The sequence below is a fragment of the Bombina bombina genome, chromosome 1, assembly GCF_027579735.1.
Source record: "Bombina bombina isolate aBomBom1 chromosome 1, aBomBom1.pri, whole genome shotgun sequence".
NCBI lineage: Eukaryota > Metazoa > Chordata > Amphibia > Anura > Bombinatoridae > Bombina > Bombina bombina.
The window spans coordinates 609783938-609807046 of NC_069499.1; the positions used below are offsets into that span (position 1 = coordinate 609783938).

Below are 23109 nucleotides of genomic sequence, written 5' to 3' on the forward strand. Positions count from 1 at the left end.
CTGGCTCCCTGGAAAATTCTAGGAAGCTCATCGCCACAACTCCCGCTTGGCGACCATCACCCCAAGCCTTCAGCTTTCACTCTGCAAGGAGAGACTCCTCACCTCCACCCCCCAAAGGTTCTTAACGGACTGAGATGAGGAACAAATCTGGGTATACCCTTCATATTGACATTGAATTTTGCTAAGTTTTTTATTCCCTGTCTTTCTCATCCCCCCACCCTCCACATCCTGGTCTCTTAGCCACGGTATCAACCGTATGTCAGCTGAGTCTGACATCTCAGGTCCTTTAGAAACCAGAAACCCGCAGACGAAGGATTGGTAACGTACTGTATTTACATTGTGGTTACGTTATAGCTTCTAAGTTCTCCTTGTTTATTGTTTAATGTTTACTCCAAGTTGTTTCATGTCACCCTGTATAACTGACATAAGTTAATTTCTGCCAAATTGTATCTTAAGTTTTACTTGCATTGACCAACTTACGGACTCATAGAGATAAATTTAGTTGTTACTCCAGGATATAATGTTTGTAGGGTCTTAACTAGTCCCTCCTCTTATGTTTAGAACCCTAGACCCTTAGATTTATCCCCCTGTCATGTCCCCTCTAGTCTTCTAGTCCCTCTTTAACTGAAGAGGATTATACACTATTAGGAGCACATAACAAATTCTACCTTCCTTTTTAGTTACCCCTTGCCATCCGTCTCACTAGTCAACTGGTCTAGATTATCTGCACATCCATAGTCCTAGGTTGTGGTGTCCACATAATCTCCCAATGCAGTAGTTATACTGTTCCCTTCCCCTCCCATTTAGTTATTTTAGTACTGAGACTAATACCCTGAACCTTCTATAACATGCCCTCCATATCTTCCTTGTCCTTGATTTTTACATAGCATTGGGACAATAAATAAATGAGATACTGCATTCTTTACTCAGTGCCAGATTCAGGTAGGTATGGGGGATTTAGGGGTTGTTTTGTTTAGTGTCCAGCCTTTATAACACACAGCATACCTTATGTATATTGGTAATGACTTTACCATTATAAGTAATCATCTCCAGAATGCGTATGTATGTAGGCTTAGACTGAATCTTAGATTCTCTGGTTAGAAATGTTTTATATGTTTATTTTGTTGAACCTTCTTGTTATGCTTATTCTCCAATGTTCTCCTTTGTCAATTAGCTAGTAGAGTTTTCTCTCTCTCTACTCGTTTCTCCTTTCCTAAACTTCCTTATATTAGGTGGAGCGGGGATCCGGTCTCGGCACCCCCCTTCCTCTCTTTATCTAGCCCTACTTTCTCCCCCTCTCCTCATTTGGTGCAGCCTCATTGGGACTTTTAGTTCTGAAGTAGCTGACATAGTCACTATAGCTACCACTTTGTTTCCTACTCTCCTTACCTCTTTCCCTTTATTTTCTTTCTACCTTTTTCTCACTTGGTCTGCTCCTCTCTTCCTGCGACACACCAATCGTAACTTAAAGTCCTTTATATAAGCAACTCCGTCCCTCCATTCCCTCTCCCTTTACTCCCCTTTGCCCCCATATATGAGCTGCTCCTGCCCGCTGCACCCCCCTCCCCCAGCTCACTGTGTGGGCAACTTATAACTCAATTTTGCTCATTATCATACTCTCATAGTTTAGAACACTAAGACTAGGAGGAATTTAGACCCTCGCTGTTCTATTTTCTCACATAACTCCATATTCACAATGTCACAACTCCGTCTCATAACCCTTAAAACACAAGGCCTTAACTCCCCGACTAAACATAGTCTGTTACTCCATATGCTCCAGCGCAATAAACTAGATGTGGCCTTCATTCAGGAGACACATTGGCTAGCAAACTCAGGTACTAAATATAGTTATAGAAAATTCCCCATAGTGATTACAGCTTCTTATCAAACCAAATCCAGAGGAGTGGAGATTATGGTCAGCTGCACAATCATTTATGAGCCCATTTACATTGAACGTGACCCTCAGGCCCGCTTTATAATCCTAATTTGTAAACTTAACTCCAAATTGTTCACCTTGGTAAATATCTACGCGCCCAACTAAGGTCAAATGAAATTCTTTAGGCAGCTGCTGGAGTCAGTGTCAGCCGTGTCACAGGGAGAACTAGTACTAGGGGGTGATTTCAACCTAATATGGGATTCACTGATAGATAGAGCAGGTCCTGCGATTTCCTCATCTGAGAGGGCACTACATCCTTTGTCAACAGCTTTTCAAAATTTATTTAAACAGTACGACTTATATGATGTTTGGAGAGCGATTCACCCGAAGGGACGGGAATTCACCTTTTACTCGGCCCCCCACAGATCCCATACCCGGATCGATTTCTTTTTTATAGGCTCCCGCCTCCTTGACACTGTCACAGATGTGACAATCTTGTCTGTCTCTTGGTCAGACCATGACTCATTAACTGTGTTCCTAGGCGAGCATACTCCCCATTCAGCGGCCTTCTTATGGCGCCTCAAAGATTATCTTGTCATTAATCCGGCGATTAAAGAGGAAACTCTAGTGGTTATAGCTGACTTTTTGACTAAAAATCACACACCCTTGCTCTCGGAGGAGGTAGTTTGGGCCACCTTGAAGGCATATCTCAGAGGGTTTTATATAGAGAAGGCCTCCCAAAGTAAGAAAGCACAGGGTGATTCGCTTGCGTCTCTTAACTGTCAACTCAGAGCTCTGAAAAACAAACTCTCTGTCACATACTCCGTTCCTATAAGTTCTCAAATTTCAGAAATCACCAAGCAGATACGGACACTGGAAGTCTATAAAACCCAGTCCAATTTAGATAGACTTAAGCAAGTCTATTATTATAAAAGTAATAAAGCATCCTCACTATTAGCTAGGAAACTAAGTAATAGGACGTCCCAAGCCAAAATAATTTCCATTAACTCTAGTAATGGAATTGTCACGTCCCCATGTGCAATAGGCGAAACCTTCAAAGACTTCTACTATAAACTTTACAATTTGGAATCCTCGGATCATATTGTAACACTCCATACGGACAACATCTGTAGATATTTACAAGCTCTGAACCTTCCTTAATTGGAGCAATCAAACATCACTGATCTGATCTCCCCAATCACCCTTGAGGAAGTGTCTTTAGGTATCAGAGATCTCAAACTAGCTAAATCTCCAGGCCCTGATGGCTTTACGAGCCAATTCTATAAATCCTATACATCTCAGATCTCCCCCATTCTTTGCAGAGTCTTTAATGAGGTACAGAATAAAGGAATTTTCCGGAGAGAATTTCTCGAAGCTTCTATCACTACTATCCTTAAACTGGGTAAAGACCCCCGGGAATGCGGGAGCTACCGCCCGAGTTCTTTACTCAATATCGATACCAAACTTTATGCTAAGATCATCGCGAATCGCCTAGCTAGAATTATCTCCACTTTGGTTCACCCGGACCAAGTGGGATTAATTCCTCTGAAGGAAGGTCCAGACGCAACATGACGTGTTCTCGATATCCTGATTGAAAGTGCAAAAAGAGATGCTCCCACGGTAGCCCTGTCGTTGGATGCTGAGAAAGCTTTTGACAGGGTGAGGTGGGAGTATCTATGGGAAACTCTACGTGCTTTCGGAATACCAGAGAAATGTATTCTTTTGGTTCAGGCTCTCTACTCCTGCCCGACCGCCAGAGTTAAGGGCGTTGGGTTTCAATCCGATAGTTTTGACATATCAAATGGGACGAGACAGGGGTGCTCTCTCTCCCCACTCCTGTTCGCTCTTGCTATTAAGCCGCTTGCTCAGGCTATTAGGGTAGATCCAGGTATTACTGGCTTTTCGACGTGGTCATCTCGGCATGTCATTTCATTATATGCGGATGATGTCACGCTTTTACTTACGGACTAAACACCGCCACTATACTAAAATGTTTAACCCCTCCCAAAATAAAAAAAAACCTAGCCTACAATAAACTAGCAATGACCCTTAAAAGAGCCTTTTGTGGGGCATTGCCCCAAAGAAATCAGCTCTTTTACCTGTAAAAAAAATACAAACAACCCCCCAACAGTAAAACCCACCACCCACACAACCAAACCCCCCAAATAAAAATCTATCTAAAAAACCTAAGCTGCCCATTGCCCTGAAAAGGGCATTCGGATGGGCATTGACATAAAAAGGGCATTTAGCTCTTTTTCCTTGCCTAAAGTCCCCCAGAAGTCTTCATCCAGACGGCATCTTCTATCTTCATACCCCCGGCGCGGAGCGGCTCCATCTTCTTTACAATGAGGTTTCCCTTTAAATTACGTCATACAAGATGGTGTCCCTTACATTCCGATTGGCTGATAGAATTCTATCAGTCAATAGGAATTAAGGTTGAAAAAATCCTATTGGCTTTTGCAATCAGCCAATAGGATTGAGCTTTCATCCTATTGGCTGATTGCAACAGCCAATAGGATTTTTTCCACCTTAATTCCTATTGGCTGATAGAATTCTATCAGCCAATTTTATGTAGGTGGCAGCGATGTCGGGGCGGCAGATTAGGGCAAAAAAAAAGCAGCGTTAACAGGTCCTAACGCTGCTTTTTTACGCCCGCTGGTATTACGAGTCTTGCAGGTATAGGTGTACCGCACACTTTTTTGGCCTTACTGCAAACCTACTTACGTAAATTTTGTAAAGGCCTTTTTCTATGGGACTTCCATAGCGCCGGTATTACGAGTCTGCCTGGGAGGCCAAAAAGTGAGTGGTACACCCTCTACCGTCAAGATTCCTAACGCATTTTAAAGTCAGTAGTTATGAGTTTTACACTACAATGCCGTAGCATAAAACTCATAACTAAAGTGCTAAAAAGTACACTAACACCTATAAACTACCTATTAACCCCTAAACCAAGGCCCTCCCGCATCGCAAACACTATAATAAAATTATTAACCCCTAATCTGCCGCTCCTGACATCGCCGCCACTATAATAAACATATTAACCCCTAAACCGCCACACTCCTGCCACGCAAACATTAGTTAAATATTATTAACCCCTAATCTGCTGTCCCTAACATCGCCGCCACCTACCTACATTTATTAACCCCTAAACATAAGTCTAACCCTAACACCCCCTAACTTAAATATAATTAAAATACATCTAAATAAAATTCCTATCATTACCTAAATTATTCCTATTTAAAACTAAATACTTACCTGTAAAATAAACCCTAAAATAGCTGCAATATAACTAATAGTTACATTGTAGCTAGCTTAGGGTTTATTTTTATTTTACAGGCAAGTTTGTATTTATTTTAACTAGGTAGAATAGTTACTAAATAGTTATTAACTATTTAATAACTACCTAGCTAAAATAAATTCAAATTTACCTGTAAAATAAAACCTAACCTAAGTTACACTAATACCTAACACTACACTACAATTAAATACAATTAAATACAATTAAATAAATTAAATAAAATAGCTAAATTACAAAAAACAAAACACTAAATTACAGAAAATAAAAAACAAATTACAAGATATTTAAACTAATTACACCTAATCTAAGAGCCCTATCAAAATAAAAAAGCCCCCCAAAATAAAAAAAAACCTAGCCTAAACTAAACTATCAATAGTTGCCCCAAAGAAATCAGCTCTTTTACCTGTAAAAAAATACACACAACCCCCCCAACAGTAAAACCCACCACCCACACAACCAACCCCCCAAATAAAACCCTAACTAAAAAACCTAAGCTCCCCATTGCCTTTAAAAGGGCATTTGGATGGGCATTGCCCTTAAAAGGGCATTTAGCTCTATTGCTGCTCAAAGCCCTAACCCTAAAAATAAAACCCACCCAATACAAAAATCCTATCACTAACCCCCGAAGATTCAGTTACCGGGAGAAGTCTTCAGTCTTCATCCAAGCGGCAAGATGTCCTCAACGAAGCCGGCAGAAGTGGTCTTCCAGATGGGCAGAAGTGGTCCTCCAGACCGGCAGAAGTCTTCATCCTTCTGACGCGGAGCATCCTCTTCTTCCAACGAAGTCTTCTTGTTGAATGAATATCTCTTTAAGTGACGTCATCCAAGATGGCGTTCCTTAGATTCCGATTGGCTGATAGAATTCTATCAGCCAATCGGAATTAAGGTAGAAAAATTCCTATTGGCTGATGCAATCAGCCAATAGGATTGAACTTTAATCCTATTGGCTGATCCAATCAGCCAATAGGATTGAGCTTGCATTCTATTGGCTGTTCCAATCAGCCAATAGAATGCAAGCTCAATCCTATTGGCTGATTGCATCAGCCAATAGGATTTTTTCTACCTTATTTCCGATTGGCTGATAGAATTCTATCAGCCAATCGGAATCTAAGGGACCGCTTACTTAAGCAGCACTGGTATTGGAGTGCGATATGGAGCACAATTTTGCTCTACGCTCACTTCTTGTCTTTTAACGCCGGGTTTGTAAAAACCTGTAATAACAGCACTGCAGGTAAGTGAGCGGTGAGAAAAAACTGCACGTTAGCACCGCACAGCTCATAACACAAAACTTGTAATCTACCCGTTTATTTGTTCTCTTGCTATCTTTATTTGAAAAGTCGGAATGCATAGCTTAGTAGCTGGCCCATTTTAGGTTTAGCACCTGGGTAGTGCGTGCAGATTGGTGGATAAAATTAAGTTACAGAAAAAGTAAAAAATGCTTAAAAAAACAAAAAAACTATGAAAGAAAATCCCTCCACCCCAAAAAAACAGCCCATTGTCTCTCTTTTTATTTTTATTTTATAAACTGCTTGAATACTTTCTGCAATTCACTTGAATATCAGGCCGCTTTATCTTTTGTATACAGTTTTATATACAAAGATGCTTGAAAATACAGGGAATGCCTTTTTGCATAAAGCCAGCTTTCCTAGTAAATAAATCTTAATTTATTATTGTGATTTATTTATTTTTGAAGTTAGACTAAATTTACATTAATCAGACAAGACATTTTATAAGTTCAACAATTTTATTTCATATGTCTTTTTCCAAGCACATTAAGACATAAATGTTTTCAATTAAAAGTAACCAGATTGCCTCAGTAATGAACGCAAAAAAAATCAAGGTTCTTGTATTTGCTTTAGATACAGAGGTTTTAACAAAGCATGGTTTAACTTTTATCTTGTATTTTTAATTGATCTTGATGTCTTCAGAGGGAGAGAGGCACTGACAAGCATGGCTGAAATTATGATGCTATAGTGACAAGACCAGTCTAAGTGTATGCTTAACTATTCTGCTAATTCATTCTTTATGAAGACGCATCAAGGGATCTTGTTGAGAATGTCACGCTTGAAGCAAATACAAAGAGTACTATCTACCTTTAGTGATGCACAGTGGCCATGTAGCGTTAAACTTGTGTTTAATTGCACATTCATGATTTCATGTCCCATTAGAAGAATTTGTAGTATTTGAGGAAAGTCTGTGGTTGAAAAACCTAGAGCAAATATTTCTTATTATCATGTATTGCATAGAACCACATTTATTGACTGTTTTTTTGATGTTACACAATTGATAGTAGTCGTACAGTCAGACTCACAAATTAAGTACATTTATTTGGTGACCGTTCAGGAGCAAACAGAGGTCAGAGAAAAGGAAGTTTTTTTTACAAAATAAGTGAGTGCAGATTTTGCTTCATATATATATATATATATTAAAACTGAACATTGTTTTTCCGGGTCCAAAAAAACGACGTGACTTTTGCTTTTTCTAAATGTTTTATACTGCAGTAATTCTTCCTAACACATTTGTAAATGCATCACAATAAGTGTTAAACAAGGTTCCACTAGACCAAAGGTTTAGTTCTTATTACATTTTCTTATTTCCAAACTTCTTCACACAGAAACGTGAATTTATTGTTTTTCTTGGTACTTTATAAAACTATTGCAAATGCTTGCTCAATATATTGCTTTCCATACCCCAAGTATATGAGAATAATAGTTATTGTTGTATTATCTTTTTTTTATGAAATAGTTTTGCTACTTGTTGCATTTTGATTTGTTTCTAGTCACTGATTTATCACAATTATTTTACTATAGCTGATTGCATGTTTCTAAAATTTGTTATTATCAGTTTACTAGTGTTAATAAATAGAGTTTTCACTTATAATTTATGACTAAAATTATCTTATACTAATTATATTCTGGGGCACATGAAACAGAGGTTGGGAAGATTCAGTGTTCTGTTTTATCATTATCCAACTGGTTGTTATATGTGTTTATTTACAGTACAAATACCATTAGACATTATTCCTATTTTATAGAGGTTATTATCATAATAGAGATGTGCAGGGAAGACAATGTTGTTTCGGACCAAATTTTCATTCCAAATATTCAAGGCAATTCTTTTCCTCGAATCCTGGTTGTCTGCACTATTCAGTTTTTGTTTTGTTTAAAACATAATGAAAGTTAAATTTTCGTTAAACATTTACATTCGTTTTTGTTAAACAAATGTAAATGTTTCAAAGCTACAGGTGAAAAGGTCACCTGTAGCTACATTACTTACCATTACGTGCTCTAGAGAGCGTGCTAAACTGATGTTCTTCTTGGCGAGCCCTGGCCGCGCTAACAGGAGGATTAGCCATTCGGCTCCCAGGACCTGCACTAAATGTATGTACTGAGCGCGCTAAGCCTCCTGTTAGTGTCGCAGGGACCTGGCAAGAAGAGGATCGGGTTAGAGCACTCTTCAGAATGCATTAGGGTAAGTATTAAGGGCTAGATTACAAGTAAGGTGTTTTGCGCAAGCGATATTGTCTTAATTATTGGCTAGATTACGAGTTTTGCCTGAAGAATCAAGGTTCCCTTAAATGACATCATCCAAGATGGCGTCCCTTGAATTCCGATTGGCTGATAGAATTATATCAGCCAATCGGAATTAAAGGGTAAAAAATCTTATTGGCTCATGCAATCAGCAAATAGGATTGAGCTTCAATCCATTTGGCTGATCCAATCAGCCAATAGGATTGAGCTCGCATTCTGTTGGCTGATTGGAACAGCCAATAGAATGCAAGCTCAATCCTATTGGCTGATTGCATCAGCCAATAGGATTTTTTACCCTTTAATTCCGATTGGCTGATAGAATTTTATCAGCCAATCAGAATTAAAGGGACATCATCTTGGATGACGTCATTTAAAGCAACCTTCATTCTTCAAGAGGAATCGAAAGAAGAGGATGCTCCCTGCCGGATGTCTTGAAAATTGAGCCGCTCCGCGTCGGAAAGATGAAGATAGAAGATGCCATCTGGATGAAGACTTCTGCCTGCCTGAAGGACAACTTCTTGCTGCTTGGATGAAGACTTCTCCCGGCTTCGTTGAGGAATTCTTGCTGCTTGGATGAAGACTTCTCCTGGCTTGATGAGGATGGATGTCCGGTCTTCAAAAACTGTAAGTTGATCTTTGGGGGTTAGTGTTAGGTTTTATTAAGGGTTTATTGGGTGGGTTTTATTTTTAGATTAGGGTTTGGGCACAGAAAAAGAGCTAAATGCCCTTTTAAGGGCAATGCACATCCAAATGCTGTTTTCAGGGCAATGGGGAGCTTAGGTTTTTTTAGATAGGATTTTATTTGGTGGGTTTGGTTGTGTGGATGGTGGGTTTTACTGTTGGGGGTTGTTGGTATTTTTTTTACAGGTAAAAGAGCTGATTTATTTGGGCAATGCCCCGCAAAAGGCCCTTTTAAGGGCTAGTGGCAGTTTAGTTTAGGCTAGGGTTTTTTTTTATTTTGGGGGGGGCTTTTTTATTTTGATAGGGCTATTAGATTTGATGTAATTAGCTTAAATATTTGATCATTTCTTTTTTATTTTGTGTAATTTAGTGTTTATTTTTTTTGTAATTTAGTTAATTGTATTTAATTAATGTAATTTATTTAATTTTAGTGTAATGTTAGGTTTAACTGTAAGACAGGTTAGGTTTTATTTCACAGGTAAATTTGTATTTATTTTAACTAGATATTTAGTAAATAGTTAATAACTAAAATACAAACTTACCTGTGAAATAAAAATAAAACCTAAGCTAGCTACAATGTAACTATTAGTTTTATTGTAGCAAGCTTAGGGTTCATTTTATAGGTAAGTATTTAGTTTTAAATAGGAATTATTTAGTTAATGATAGTAAGTTTTATTTAGATTTATTTTAATTATATTAAAGTTAGGGATGTTAGGGTTAAGGTTAGACTTAGGTTTAGGGATTAATATATTTGTTTAGTGTTAGTGATGTGGGAGGCCAGAGGTTTAGAGGTTAATAACTTTAGTATAGTGGTGGCGGCGACGTTGGGGGTGGCAGATTAGAGGTTAATACATTTATGTATGTGGCAGCGACATTGGGTGCAGCAGATTAGGCGTTAATAAGTGTAGGTAGGTGGCGGCGATGTTGGGGGTGGCAGATTAGGGATTAATAAATTTAATATAGGTGTCGGCGATGTCGGGGGCAGAAGATTAGGGGTTTTTAGACTCAGGGTTTATGTTAGGGTGTTAGGTGTAAACATAAATTTTCTTTCCTAATAGGAATCAATGGGGCTGTGTTAAGGAGCTGTACGCTCCGTTATTGCAGGTGTTTTTGCAGGTTTTTTTTAGCCGGCTATCCCCATTGATGTCTATGGGGAAATCATACATGAGCACGTAAAACTAGCTCAAAGCAGCGCTGGTATTTGTGTGCAGTATGTAGCTCAACACTTTCATATTGCCTGCTAACGCCGGGTTTTTGCAAACCTGTAATAGCAGCGCTATTAAAGGTGAGTGGTGAAAATATCTTGCAAGTTATTACCGAGCCGCTCATAACGCAAAACTCGTAATCTGGCCGTATGGAGAAAAAAAAGTAGAAAAACCTCACTCTCACGCAAAAACCATCACATGTAATGCTAACCCAACAGGAAATTATGAATTTTTCATATTTCAATGTTCTTTACGTAACAGAATATGTTCTAATTATTCATAATTACATATTTCTACATTTTAGGGTTTTTTAAACAAATATCTATTTATCTGGTTTTTACTGAGAAACGCGTTGCATTGTTTCTCTGCTTGTCTAAGCTTTTACTGGCACAAATATGAGTTGTGTATTTTATCATTTTTAATAAATTTGTTTTTAATTTTACCAACTTTAAGTGTCTTGTATAGCTTGGAGCTACGCTACTATCAGGGCACGAATCCCTGACCCCAGTATCCTGCCTTTATACCCCGTTGGTATATACATTGGGTTTGATGATCCCCTGCACTCTGGAGTTGTCCTTGATCAGCTAACTGGACTGCTGCAGAAATCCAGCCTGTCTCTATAGGCATGACTGATTGCCTTTCATACAAAAGGCAGTTTTATCGCTTGTTGTTTTAAGAATGGTTGAGAAGCAATTCAGTCCATCCAACCATGCATTAAGGCTCATTGTTGACATCACACAGTGATACAACGAAGGAAGAAGTTTCTGGGCAAGTGAAGAGGGAGTTATTAAAGAGGAAAAGAACCGTTGCCGACATCAGCATTGGAGATCCCGGGGAGTGAAGAAATTTGAAAGATACTTCGCGCTTTGGCTCCAACTGATGAACCAAAAATCTATCTGAGACAACGCACAGGATCACAAGCTTGCTACCGGAGGATCAGCGCAGAAGCCTAGTACGTCCAAAACGCCTGTTCCTTATCTCATACGATTGAGGTCACCTAATGTGAGTAGCCTGTGAGGCCATTTGGGATTGTTGTCATTCTATGTCTGCATTACTGAACGTTCAATTGGAAGATAGAACACCCTTGCTTTTTTAAGACTTTACCAGCATATTTTGGAACTTTATATTCTCTACATAACAGTAACTGTAATATTGAAACAACAGCTGATAAATCATATGTGTTTAGTTACTTCTTAATAATTATATTGAAACATTGTAGCAACGCGCTCTCTGTAGGAATCATTGCTTGAAACATTTATGCCATAATATTGTCACACTAGGTGTATTTAAACAGTACACTATATATTGTGAGATTAGCGCTGTGTAGTGAACTCTACTTTGTTTTTCTCTATACCAATACGGTGTGATCACCTGCAAGGGTAGTGTGACCACACTCTTTTGTTTACTCCAGCAGCTTATCTCGTACTGGTGTTAATATTTTTTGCGCCTCCAGTGTGGCCCACACCTAGGTGTGGCTCACATTACGAAAACCCTTTGCTTCAAATATCTATTTATACCTATATATATAGATGATTATATATAAGTATAGATATATACAGATATATATATATATATATATATATATTTATTTATTTAGAAATATTTAAAAGATATTCTGCTATATAAATACATAGTTAAAAATTGTAAAAAAAAATATGAATATTGTATAAATATTATTTTACATGTTTTCATCTACTTAACGGCAAAAGGTTCTAATGCAATTATATATATATATATATATATATATATATATGTGTGTGTGTGTGTGTGTGTACATATATATTTATGTTTTTATATGTCTTTATATGTCTGTAAATACATATATACACATATAAATACATGAATACATATGTATATATTATCATATATAGACACACACACACATATATATATATATATATATATATATACTGTACATACAGATACAATATTAGACATGTATATATACGTATGTCAATGTTAAAGCCCTCTGGCAGCTTTCTTTTTCTAAAATTCGATAGCTCATATCTTTGAGCCCTTATAACTTTTGTGTGCAATATTTTTTTAAATAATTTTTGTTAGACAGTGCTATTATAAGTGCAAGAGTACTTTGTTATGGATTTTTGTTGTGCTTTGTGACACTTTTTGTTTTTGCCAAACAGTTAACCACAGCTCTGAAATTGCGGTAATGATTCTAGAGTAAATTGCGATTGCTTTAACTTGTAATATCAGCACAATTTAAATGGAGCGCAAACGATCCTGAAAACCCTAGCAAAATCATTTGCTCGCCACTTGTAATCTAGCCCTTAGTGTTTAATGTCCCCTTTTAACATCACATAATTACAAGACTTTTCAGATTATATATGTTTTTTAGAACAGATTAATACATTGTTACTGCAGTTGTTTTGCAATAGCCAAACTAACCCAACACTTGCCTTATTTGGAGGAGCCAATCCGGACTTGTTAGTGGAATAGACATGGTTAGCCACAGCCATTTTGTTAACAACGTATACATTGTTTTGTAGTGTTTGATCTGATAATCTCTGCCAATTTGGGGCATATGTGGCATGATTAGGCACATGAAACCTGCCAAGTACTCTTGCAATTTTAAAAATTGGAAAACTTTTACAAAAAAAGAGGGCAAAATAAATAAATTGCAAAGTTGTTTTACTACACATAATTAAGAATTTTTGTATTAAAATCTCAAAAAGTATTCATATTACTATCTGTTAAATATTCCTTTAAATATATTTCAGACAAATGTAAGACTATTCTCAAACATTATGGAAGACTTTCATGTGTTCTCTATTTACCTGACATTCTCTCTTTCTACAACAGCCCCAAACCCTCCGACTATCAGAGAGGAGTTGTGCACCGCATCTCACGACACTATAACTGTCCACTGGATGTCTGATGATGAATTCAGTGTCAGCTCTTATGAGCTTCAATACACCATCTACACTGGGCAGGCTAACTTCATCAGTAAGTCTTTATATTTTCTTTTATATAGGCAGACTAGCATCATTACTAAGAACTAGAGATGGGTGAATGTTTTGCAACATTCAAAAAATTAAGCAAACAGATTTCTCTGTTTTTTCGCATTTCTAATGTTTGTACAACATTCAAGCATTTGTTTGATGTAATAGTATTTCTAATGCTATTCAAATTGAATTATGCAATATTTGAATTAGAAAAATTTGTATCAATATATTTGTAATAATATTTCTAATGCTCTCTTTAAATGTAATATTCGAATTAAGCAAAATTCAAAATAGAAACATTCAAATCAATATTTGTATCTTTTATGTATCAATTTACTAAATTCCCTACCACATGAACTATTGAACTTCTGAATAGTATTTTTTAAAATCGAATTTTACATTAGAAATTTTCGGCTAGATTTAGAGTTTGGCGTTAGCCGTGAAAACCAGCGTTAGAGGCTCCTAACGCTGGTTTCAGGCTACCGCCGGTATTTGGAGTCAGTGATTAAAGGGTCTAACGCTCACTTTTCAGCCGCGACTTTTCCATACCGCAGATCCCCTTACGTCAATTGCGTATCCTATCTTTTCAATGGGATCTTCCTAACGCCGGTATTTAGAGTCGTTTCTGAAGTGAGCGTTAGACATCTAACGACAAAACTCCAGCCGCCGTAAAAAAGCAGGAGTTAAGAGCTTTCTGGGCTAACGCCGGTTTATAAAGCTCTTAACTACTGTACCCTAAAGTACACTAACACCCATAAACTACCTATGTACCCCTAAACCGAGGTCCCCCCACATCGCCGCCACTCGATTAATTTTTTTTAACCCCTAATCTGCCGACTGCCACCTACGTTATCCTTATGTACCCCTAATCTGCTGCCCCTAACACCGCCGACCCCTGTATTATATTTATTAACCCCTAACCTGCCCCCCACAACGTCGCCGCCAGCTACTTACAATAATTAACCCCTAATCTGCCGACCGCAAAGCGCCGCCACCTACGTTATACTTATGTACCCCTAATCTGCTGCCCCTAACACCGCCGACCCCTATATTATATTTATTAACCCCTAATCTGCCCCCCTCAACGTCGCCGACACCTGCCTACACTTATTAACCCCTAATCTGCCGAGCGGACCTGAGCGCTACTATAATAAAGTTATTAACCCCTAATCCGCCTCACTAACCCTATCATAAATAGTATTAACCCCTAATCTGCCCTCCCTAACATCGCCGACACCTAACTTCAATTATTAACCCCTAATCTGACGACCGGAGCTCACCGCTACTATAATAAATGGATTAACCCCTAAAGCTAAGTCTAACCCTAACACTAACACCCCCCTAAGTTAAATATAATTTACATCTAACGAAATTAATTAACTCTTATTAAATAAATTATTCCTATTTAAAGCTAAATACTTACCTGTAAAATAAACCCTAATATAGCTACAATATAAATTATAATTATATTGTAGCTATTTTAGGATTAATATTTATTTTACAGGCAACTTGATAATTATTTTAACCAGGTACAATAGCTATTAAATAGTTAAGAACTATTTAATAGTTACCTAGTTAAAATAATAACAAAATTACCTGTAAAATAAATCCTAACCTAAGTTATAATTAAACCTAACACTACCCTATCAATAAATTAATTAAATAAAATACCTACAATTACCTACAATTAACCTAACACTACACTATCAATAAATAAATTAAATACAATTGCTACAAATAACTACAATTACATAAACTAACTAAAGTACAAAAAATAAAAAAGAACTAAGTTACAAAAAATAAAAAAATATTTACAAACATAAGAAAAATATTACAACAATTTTAAACTAATTACACCTACTCTAAGCCCCCTAATAAAATAACAAAGACCCCCAAAATAAAAAAATGCCCTACCCTATTCTAAATTAATAGAGTTAAAAGCTCTTTTACCTTACCAGCCCTGAACAGGGCCCTTTGCGGGGCATGCGCCAAGAAAATCAGCTCTTTTGCCTGTAAAAAAAAACATACAATACCCCCCCCAACATTACAACCCACCACCCACATACCCCTAATCTAACCCAAACCCCCCTTAAATAAACCTAACACTAAGCCCCTGAAGATCTTCCTACCTTGTCTTCACCATCCAGGTATCACCGATCCGTCCTGGCATCCGGTGCTGAAGAGGTCCAGAAGAGGGTCCAAAGTCTTCCTCCTATCCGGCAAGAAGAGGACATCCGGACCGGCAAACATCTTCTCCAAGCGGCATCTTCGATCTTCTTCCATCCGGTGCGGAGCGGGTCCATCTTGAATCAGCCGACGCGGATCCATCCTCTTCTTCCGGCGTCTCCCGACGAATGACGGTTCCTTTAAGGGACGTCATCCAAGATGGCGTCCCTCGAATTCCGATTGGCTGATAGGATTCTATCAGCCAATCGGAATTAAGGTAGGAATATTCTGATTGGTTGATGGAATCAGCCAATCAGAATCAAGTTCAATCCGATTGGCTGATCCAATCAGCCAATCAGATTGAGCTCGCATTCTATTGGCTGATCGGAACAGCCAATAGAATGCGAGCTCAATCTGATTGGCTGATTGGATCAGCCAATCGGATTGAACTTGATTCTGATTGGCTGATTCCATCAGCCAATCAGAATATTCCTACCTTAATTCCGATTGGCTGATAGAATCCTATCAGCCAATCGGAATTCGAGGGACGCCATCTTGGATGACGTCCCTTAAAGGAACCGTCATTCGTCGGGAGACGCCGGAAGAAGAGGATGGATCCGCGTCGGCTGATTCAAGATGGACCCGCTCCACACCGGATGGAAGAAGATCGAAGATGCCGCTTGGAGAAGATGTTTGCCGGTCCGGATGTCCTCTTCTTGCCGGATAGGAGGAAGACTTTGGACCCTCTTCTGGACCTCTTCAGCACCGGATGCCAGGACGGATCGGTGATACCTGGATGGTGAAGACAAGGTAGGAAGATCTTCAGGGGCTTAGTGTTAGGTTTATTTAAGGGGGGTTTGGGTTAGATTAGGGGTATGTGGGTGGTGGGTTGTAATGTTGGGGGGGGGTATTGTATGTTTTTTTTTACAGGCAAAAGAGCTGATTTTCTTGCGGCATGCCCCGCAAAGGGCCCTGTTCAGGGCTGGTAAGGTAAAAGAGCTTTTAACTCTATTAATTTAGAATAGGGTAGGGCATTTTTTTTATTTTGGGGGTCTTTGTTATTTTATTAGGGGGCTTAGAGTAGGTGTAATTAGTTTAAAATTGTTGTAATATTTTTCTTATGTTTGTAAATATTTTTTTATTTTTTGTAACTTAGTTCTTTTTTATTTTTTGTACTTTAGTTAGTTTATGTAATTGTAGTTATTTGTAGCAATTGTATTTAATTTATTTATTGATAGTGTAGTGTTAGGTTAATTGTAGGTAATTGTAGGTATTTTATTTAATTAATTTATTGATAGGGTAGTGTTAGGTTTAATTATAACTTAGGTTAGGATTTATTTTACAGGTAATTTTGTTATTATTTTAACTAGGTAACTATTAAATAGTTCTTAACTATTTAATAGCTATTGTACCTGGTTAAAATAATTACCAAGTTGCCTGTAAAATAAATATTAATCCTAAAATAGCTACAATATAATTATAATTTATATTGTAGCTATATTAGGGTTTATTTTACAGGTAAGTATTTAGCTTTAAATAGGGATAATTTATTTAATAAGAGTTAATTAATTTCGTTAGATGTAAATTATATTTAACTTAGGGGGGTGTTAGTGTTAGGGTTAGACTTAGCTTTAGGGGTTAATACATTTATTAGAATAGCGATGAGCTCCGGTCGTCAGATTAGGGGTTAATAATTGAAGTTAGGTGTCGGCGATGTTAGGGAGGGCAGATTAGGGGTTAATACTATTTATGATAGGGTTAGTGAGGCGGATTAGGGGTTAATAACTTTATTATAGTAGCGCTCAGGTCCGCTCGGCAGATTAGGGGTTAATTATTGTAAGTAGCTGGCGGCGACGTTGTGGGGGGCAGGTTAGGGGTTAATAAATATAATATAAGGGTCGGCGGTGTTAGGGCAGCAGATTAGGGGTACATGGGGATAATGTAAATTGCGGCGGTTTACGGAGCGGAAGATTAGGGGTTAATAATAAAATGCAGGGGTCAGCGATAGCGGCAGCAGCAGATTAGAGGTTAATAAGTGTAAGGTTAGGAGTGTTTAGACTCGGGGTACATGTTAGAGTGTTAGGTGCAGACGTAGGAAGGGTTACCGCATAGCAAACAATGGGGCTGCGTTAGGAGCTGAACGCTGCTTTTTTGCAGGTGTTAGGTTTTTTTTCAGCTCAAACAGCCCCATTGTTTCCTATGGGAGAATCGTGCACGAGCACGTTTTTGAGGCTGGCCGCGTCCGTAAGCAACTCTGGTATCGAGAGTTGCATTTGCGGTAAAAATGCTCTACGCTCCTTTTTTGGAGCCTAACGCAGCATTTTTTTGAACTCTCGATACCAGAGTTAATTTTATTGTGCGGCCAGAAAAAAGCCCGCGGAGCGTTAACAGCCCATCTACCGCCAAACTCCAAATCTAGGCCTTTGAATGTTGATATTCGATCTAATTATGAACAGTCAAAAACGAAAGTAACATTAGAAAACCAGAAATAAAATCGAATTACTGAATTTTAATGGGACGTCCATCCCTACTAAGAACAAGCTAACTATGGCTTTGGTTATGATGTAAGAAGGAAATGCCACTGACATAGCACTGCATCATACAGAATGTGTATTTGATACATAAAATATATTGCTATTATTGGGTCATGTGGTCCCTAAAAGCAACAGAACATACCACAAAAAATGTAATTGTTATAATGAATGGATGATCAGTTATCTACATAATCAAATGTCTATAATTATGTTTAATAAAGGGCTAGATTACTAGATTACAAGTAGAGCGACCCTATAGCGCAGTGTGTTACCAGTAGCGTGACTGTGCGCTGTTCTTTGAACAAGATCTAGTGTAATAAGTTGAGGTTAAAAAAGTTTTACCAGAGAATCTTAATAGGGACGACTATTTTATAGCACAACTTATAATTTGAATGGACAGCTCCGGAAGTGCAATTATTGTAGTTACAAGTTGTGAGTTAAGTGTTGTGTTCAAGCACAACACAAAATAGCACTGGAGAATTTAGAGCTTTTGGAGACCTGAAGTAAAGTGCTTAGTATGCGTAAAATATATTCAAATAAAGTATTTATAAATATTAAATTAAATATTGAAATAAAAAAATTGAAATGTTTTAACCGTGATTTAAAGGGACAGTATACACCAATTTTCATATAACTGCTTGTAATAGACACAACTATAAAGAAGAATATTAATCAACAAGCAACCAAAAAATTAAATTTAGCAAAGATAAGAATACTTATGTGCAAAAAACCCTCTAGTGAGACCAAAGGAGTGTAACTTTTATATGTAACGCCAAACTCTAAATCTAGGCGACTGTATTTTATATTTCAAGCTATATATCTTACCCTGTAAATTGGAATATTGGCTATATACCTGCACTCTTTTTATGGGCTATTAGTTAAACACTTGGACCTTGACTTCAATCTATCACCGTTTTGCTCCTAAAAAGGCTTTTTTTTCTCTGATCTGAGTTGTTTGCAGAGTTTCGCAAGTGATCACAATGCTATATTGTTTCATTTGTTAAAAACCCTGCTGCCCCAATGCATTTTCAACCAAAAAGCTCATGAAAAGGACTTTTCATGTGTTAAGCAACATCTACAAATGGTGTGTTTTTATATTTGATTTTTAATATTTGATTGTAAGTTACACTCACTTTGTTGTGATTGTCATTAACAGTACTGGCATGATTAAAATTGTGTTTTAAAAGGAGATCACACAATCATGACTTTTATGGTAAACTATTGTAATTTGTAACCACTGCTAACCCATCTAAATGCACATTTTAGGTTGTCAGGATGGACTGTGCACTATTTTTCTATCGTGATATGGGCACTTTTCAACTTTGACCAATATTATTTTTTTAACAATATTTACAATTATTGTTTGTTAAAGCATTGTTTCCATTTTGGTGTAAACTGAAAACCAAATAGTCACCACATGTTTGTAACCAAAGGACTTATAATAGTTTTTTTTTTACTGGATTTTTTTTTTAACTGTTTATCTTGAACCTGCTGCTTTGCTACATTGTATCTGCCTAGGAGATCCTTAAACAAGACCACTCCTTTGTGAATGGATTTTTATAGGGGATGCACCTCCATGCACACTTGTTTCACAAAAGTGTCTTGTCACAGGGTTCCTTCTTTAATAGGGCCCTTCAAATGCTGGCTTTGACAGCATGGCAATGAAATGCCTGATTTTTGGCAAGCAGAGGGTTGTCTTGTAATGTTGTTGAGTTTTTGATCATGCTCATAAGCCTGTGACTAGGTTCATGTATAACAAAGAATGGAAGACTTACTTGGACTGGTTTACAGCTTGAGTATACTGGTACTGATCACAAGAGTATTGGAAATTCTTCAAAAAAGTGTTTGCCCACTAGTTTTCTGTTGGGCAGATTTCTACTTTGTGTTTCCTATTTCACATGGTCATTATTAAGATTCCTAATAGACTTTTTTAGGCTCTGATAAGCCTGGGGGCAGTCATTTGTCTAACTGCTTCTTTATGGATTATAAATTTAGTATTGAGGGTCCTTCAAGCTCGTTCTTTTGAACCTTTGCATGTTTTAGATTTGCAGTTGTTATCCTGGAATATTAGTAGACATTCCCTTGGCTAGATAAGTATCTGAGCTTTCTGCTCTATCTTGTAAACCTCCTTTGCTTATCTGTCACCATAACAGGGAAGTTTTGAAAATTATCTTTTTAAAGGGGTAAAGTTTCCTTCATTCTGTCTAGCTCCTAAGAAGTGTCATCTTCTGCACAATCTGAATGTAATTTGTGCCTTGAAGTTTTATGTAGCAACGACAATGTATTTTTTACATTCTTTGGCTTTGTTTATTTTTCTGGTCCTTAGAAGGCCACTGCCACTATTTTGGCAACTTTGCTTAAAGCCTTAATTAGAAAGGAAAATCACAGCTATGAAGAATTAATGCTCATATTACCAGATCAGTGGCTACATCTTGAGCCTTTCAAAATGATGCCTCTCTTGGACAAATTTGCAAGGCATCTACTTGGTCGTCCGTGTATACCATTTCCAAATTCTGTCACTTTTTTGGCTGGGAAGTACTGCAGGCTATTGTGCCTAATCAGTAGCAGCCTATATTTGTCTTGCCCTGTTTTATGGTGGTCTTGTTTAATTCGCTGCTTGGGTATTGGATCCACATCTGATAATTTTGTAGACGTTTAATCATTCACATTCCTTTGAAATTAAACAAAATGTATGTTTATCTGATTAATTTCCTTTAGGATAGTGAGTGTTCTCAAGCTAGTGCTGACAACAGAGGGTTGGTGGGAAAATGAATAAAGGTGATAGTCAAACCTCTAGAATGTAGCAGTGAGTTTGTCTCCTCCTTGTATACAAGGAATGAATATCCTACATGTGATGATCTTGAGGATTCTCATTATTCTGCAGGAAATACATTTATCAGGTAAGCATACATTTTGCTTTTATCAAATGTTTCAATACTTAATAAATATAAAACACTATTAGTATACAATTTCATGAGAGATATTTACTCTATTTCCTAAGTAGAACAACAACTAGCTTAAAGTGATAGTAAATTCACCTAGTTGCTAGTCCTCAATCGATATAACTCCATAAATTAGTATAAGGTTCATTCATCAAAACTCTTAAAATAACTTTACTTTATTATTTATAATGAAACAGCTCCGTTTCCATTGTGCGCTCCGCAACTATTACGATTATCACATACACTATGATTATCCATGTTGCTGAAACATAAACATTACTATCACTTTAAGCTACTTTTACTGGCATCAGACTGGTACTAGTAAGAATAAAGTTCTTATTTCTGCCTCCGTGGCAGAAAAATATTGTACCTCTTAACATTACTTTACCGTAGTGCCCAGAAAGGTCATTTTCTAACATAAAAATAAACTGACTATCAGATACTTTAATTACCGGATACTGAAAAGCACAGGGGTGCTAATAATAATCTCTGCCTCATTTCAAAGAGGATGATTTGCTAATGGATTTTGATTTATTTAGACCTAAAATATTCTGCACGTAATTGTTTTAAAATGCTCCTGTCCCATTTAATTAGTCACATAGTAGTGTGTGAGTGCAGCTGTCAGGGAATGGATTAAAATAATCGTTTAGGAGTCTCATGTGATGTGCATGTAATAGGGGAGAATTAGCCAACCGTACAGAGCACAAGAAACAAAAAGTATTAAACAGACATGGAGTGCCAAATCAGCTATATAGTATTACTCTTCCAGATGAATGATGACTTATGTAGATTTGTAAACGTATATTACTAATTTATGAGACATACAAGGCAAACTTCTTGCACTGGACACTTTATTGTAGAGTCACTGTCATTTCTTGCTGATTTACTTGCTTAAATTTGTTTTCCAATACTGCCTACTGCAGGTGACTTTAAAATGTTGCTGCTGTTATTTGAAAAACAAAAACATTAATAATTGCAATAAAGTGGGCTACTATATAGCTACTAGATCCTATATAAGCTACTATAATAAAGTTGTGTTTCTATTAACACTAGCTGTCACTGACCCATCTGTCAGAAGCATTAACCGTAAGTATCCAATAACCATCAACTAACTTCCCAACATAACCTCTACTGCCAACACCCTCATAGACATTCCATTCTGTCACCATTGTCAGCCCACACTAAATCTAATCCTCTACATGATTTCTATTGGCCACCACCCATTATGTAATTCCTTCCCATGCCTAAACCTCACCTAAACTCCCTAATTTAAAACAAAAATTAATAAATTTATGAATTTAGTTCTAAATTAATTTTATGTTTTGTGCCTGAAGTCCATTTAAGGAATCCTTGTTCTTCAGCCTCTTCCAGCCTTTAGAAAAAGTTTCTTGCCATCTTTATCCTCCTTATCTTTTCTTCTTCATGGTCAACACCTCTATTAAAAAAATCCAACACAAATACGTTAATCATGTTAACCAATGAGAATCGGACATGACCAAAGACAGACTGATTTATGCTCATTGATACAGGTAACACTCATAGTCTACAATATTACTGCTGGTGATATTACTAAGCCTGCTACATTATGGATAAAGCATAGTGGCTGAAATGACTGCAGTCACAATGGCAATGTAAGGCCTATTAGCATGAAATGTAATTAACAGTTAAGGCCCTCTGAGTGACTGTGGCCAGGTCAAGTTTGCAATGTTGTTGCATGGCAGGGGGTAGGCTGCTTATCTATAAAAGAAGGGATCACGATGCTAGGTCGTATCTTCAGAAGCTCCCAAGAAACAAATAAGATAATCTTCCGATTATCCTCTACCAGCTATAGCATCCTTAATTGGGACCATATGAAAAAGACTATATGACATTTGCTGATGCGTATTATACCTAAATCAAGGAATTTTCCCTATCTCA

General features: G+C 37.3%; 1 protein-coding gene across 1 annotated transcript in view; it reads left to right on the plus strand.

The window, feature by feature from the left end:
• Positions 1-23109, plus strand: part of MID2 (midline 2) — a 563817-nt gene that overhangs the window by 401672 nt on the left and 139036 nt on the right. Inside the window, exon 8 of the mRNA XM_053698987.1 lies at positions 13408-13551. Within this exon, the coding sequence (XP_053554962.1) occupies positions 13408-13551 (144 nt within the window). The remainder of the gene's footprint in view (positions 1-13407; positions 13552-23109) is intronic.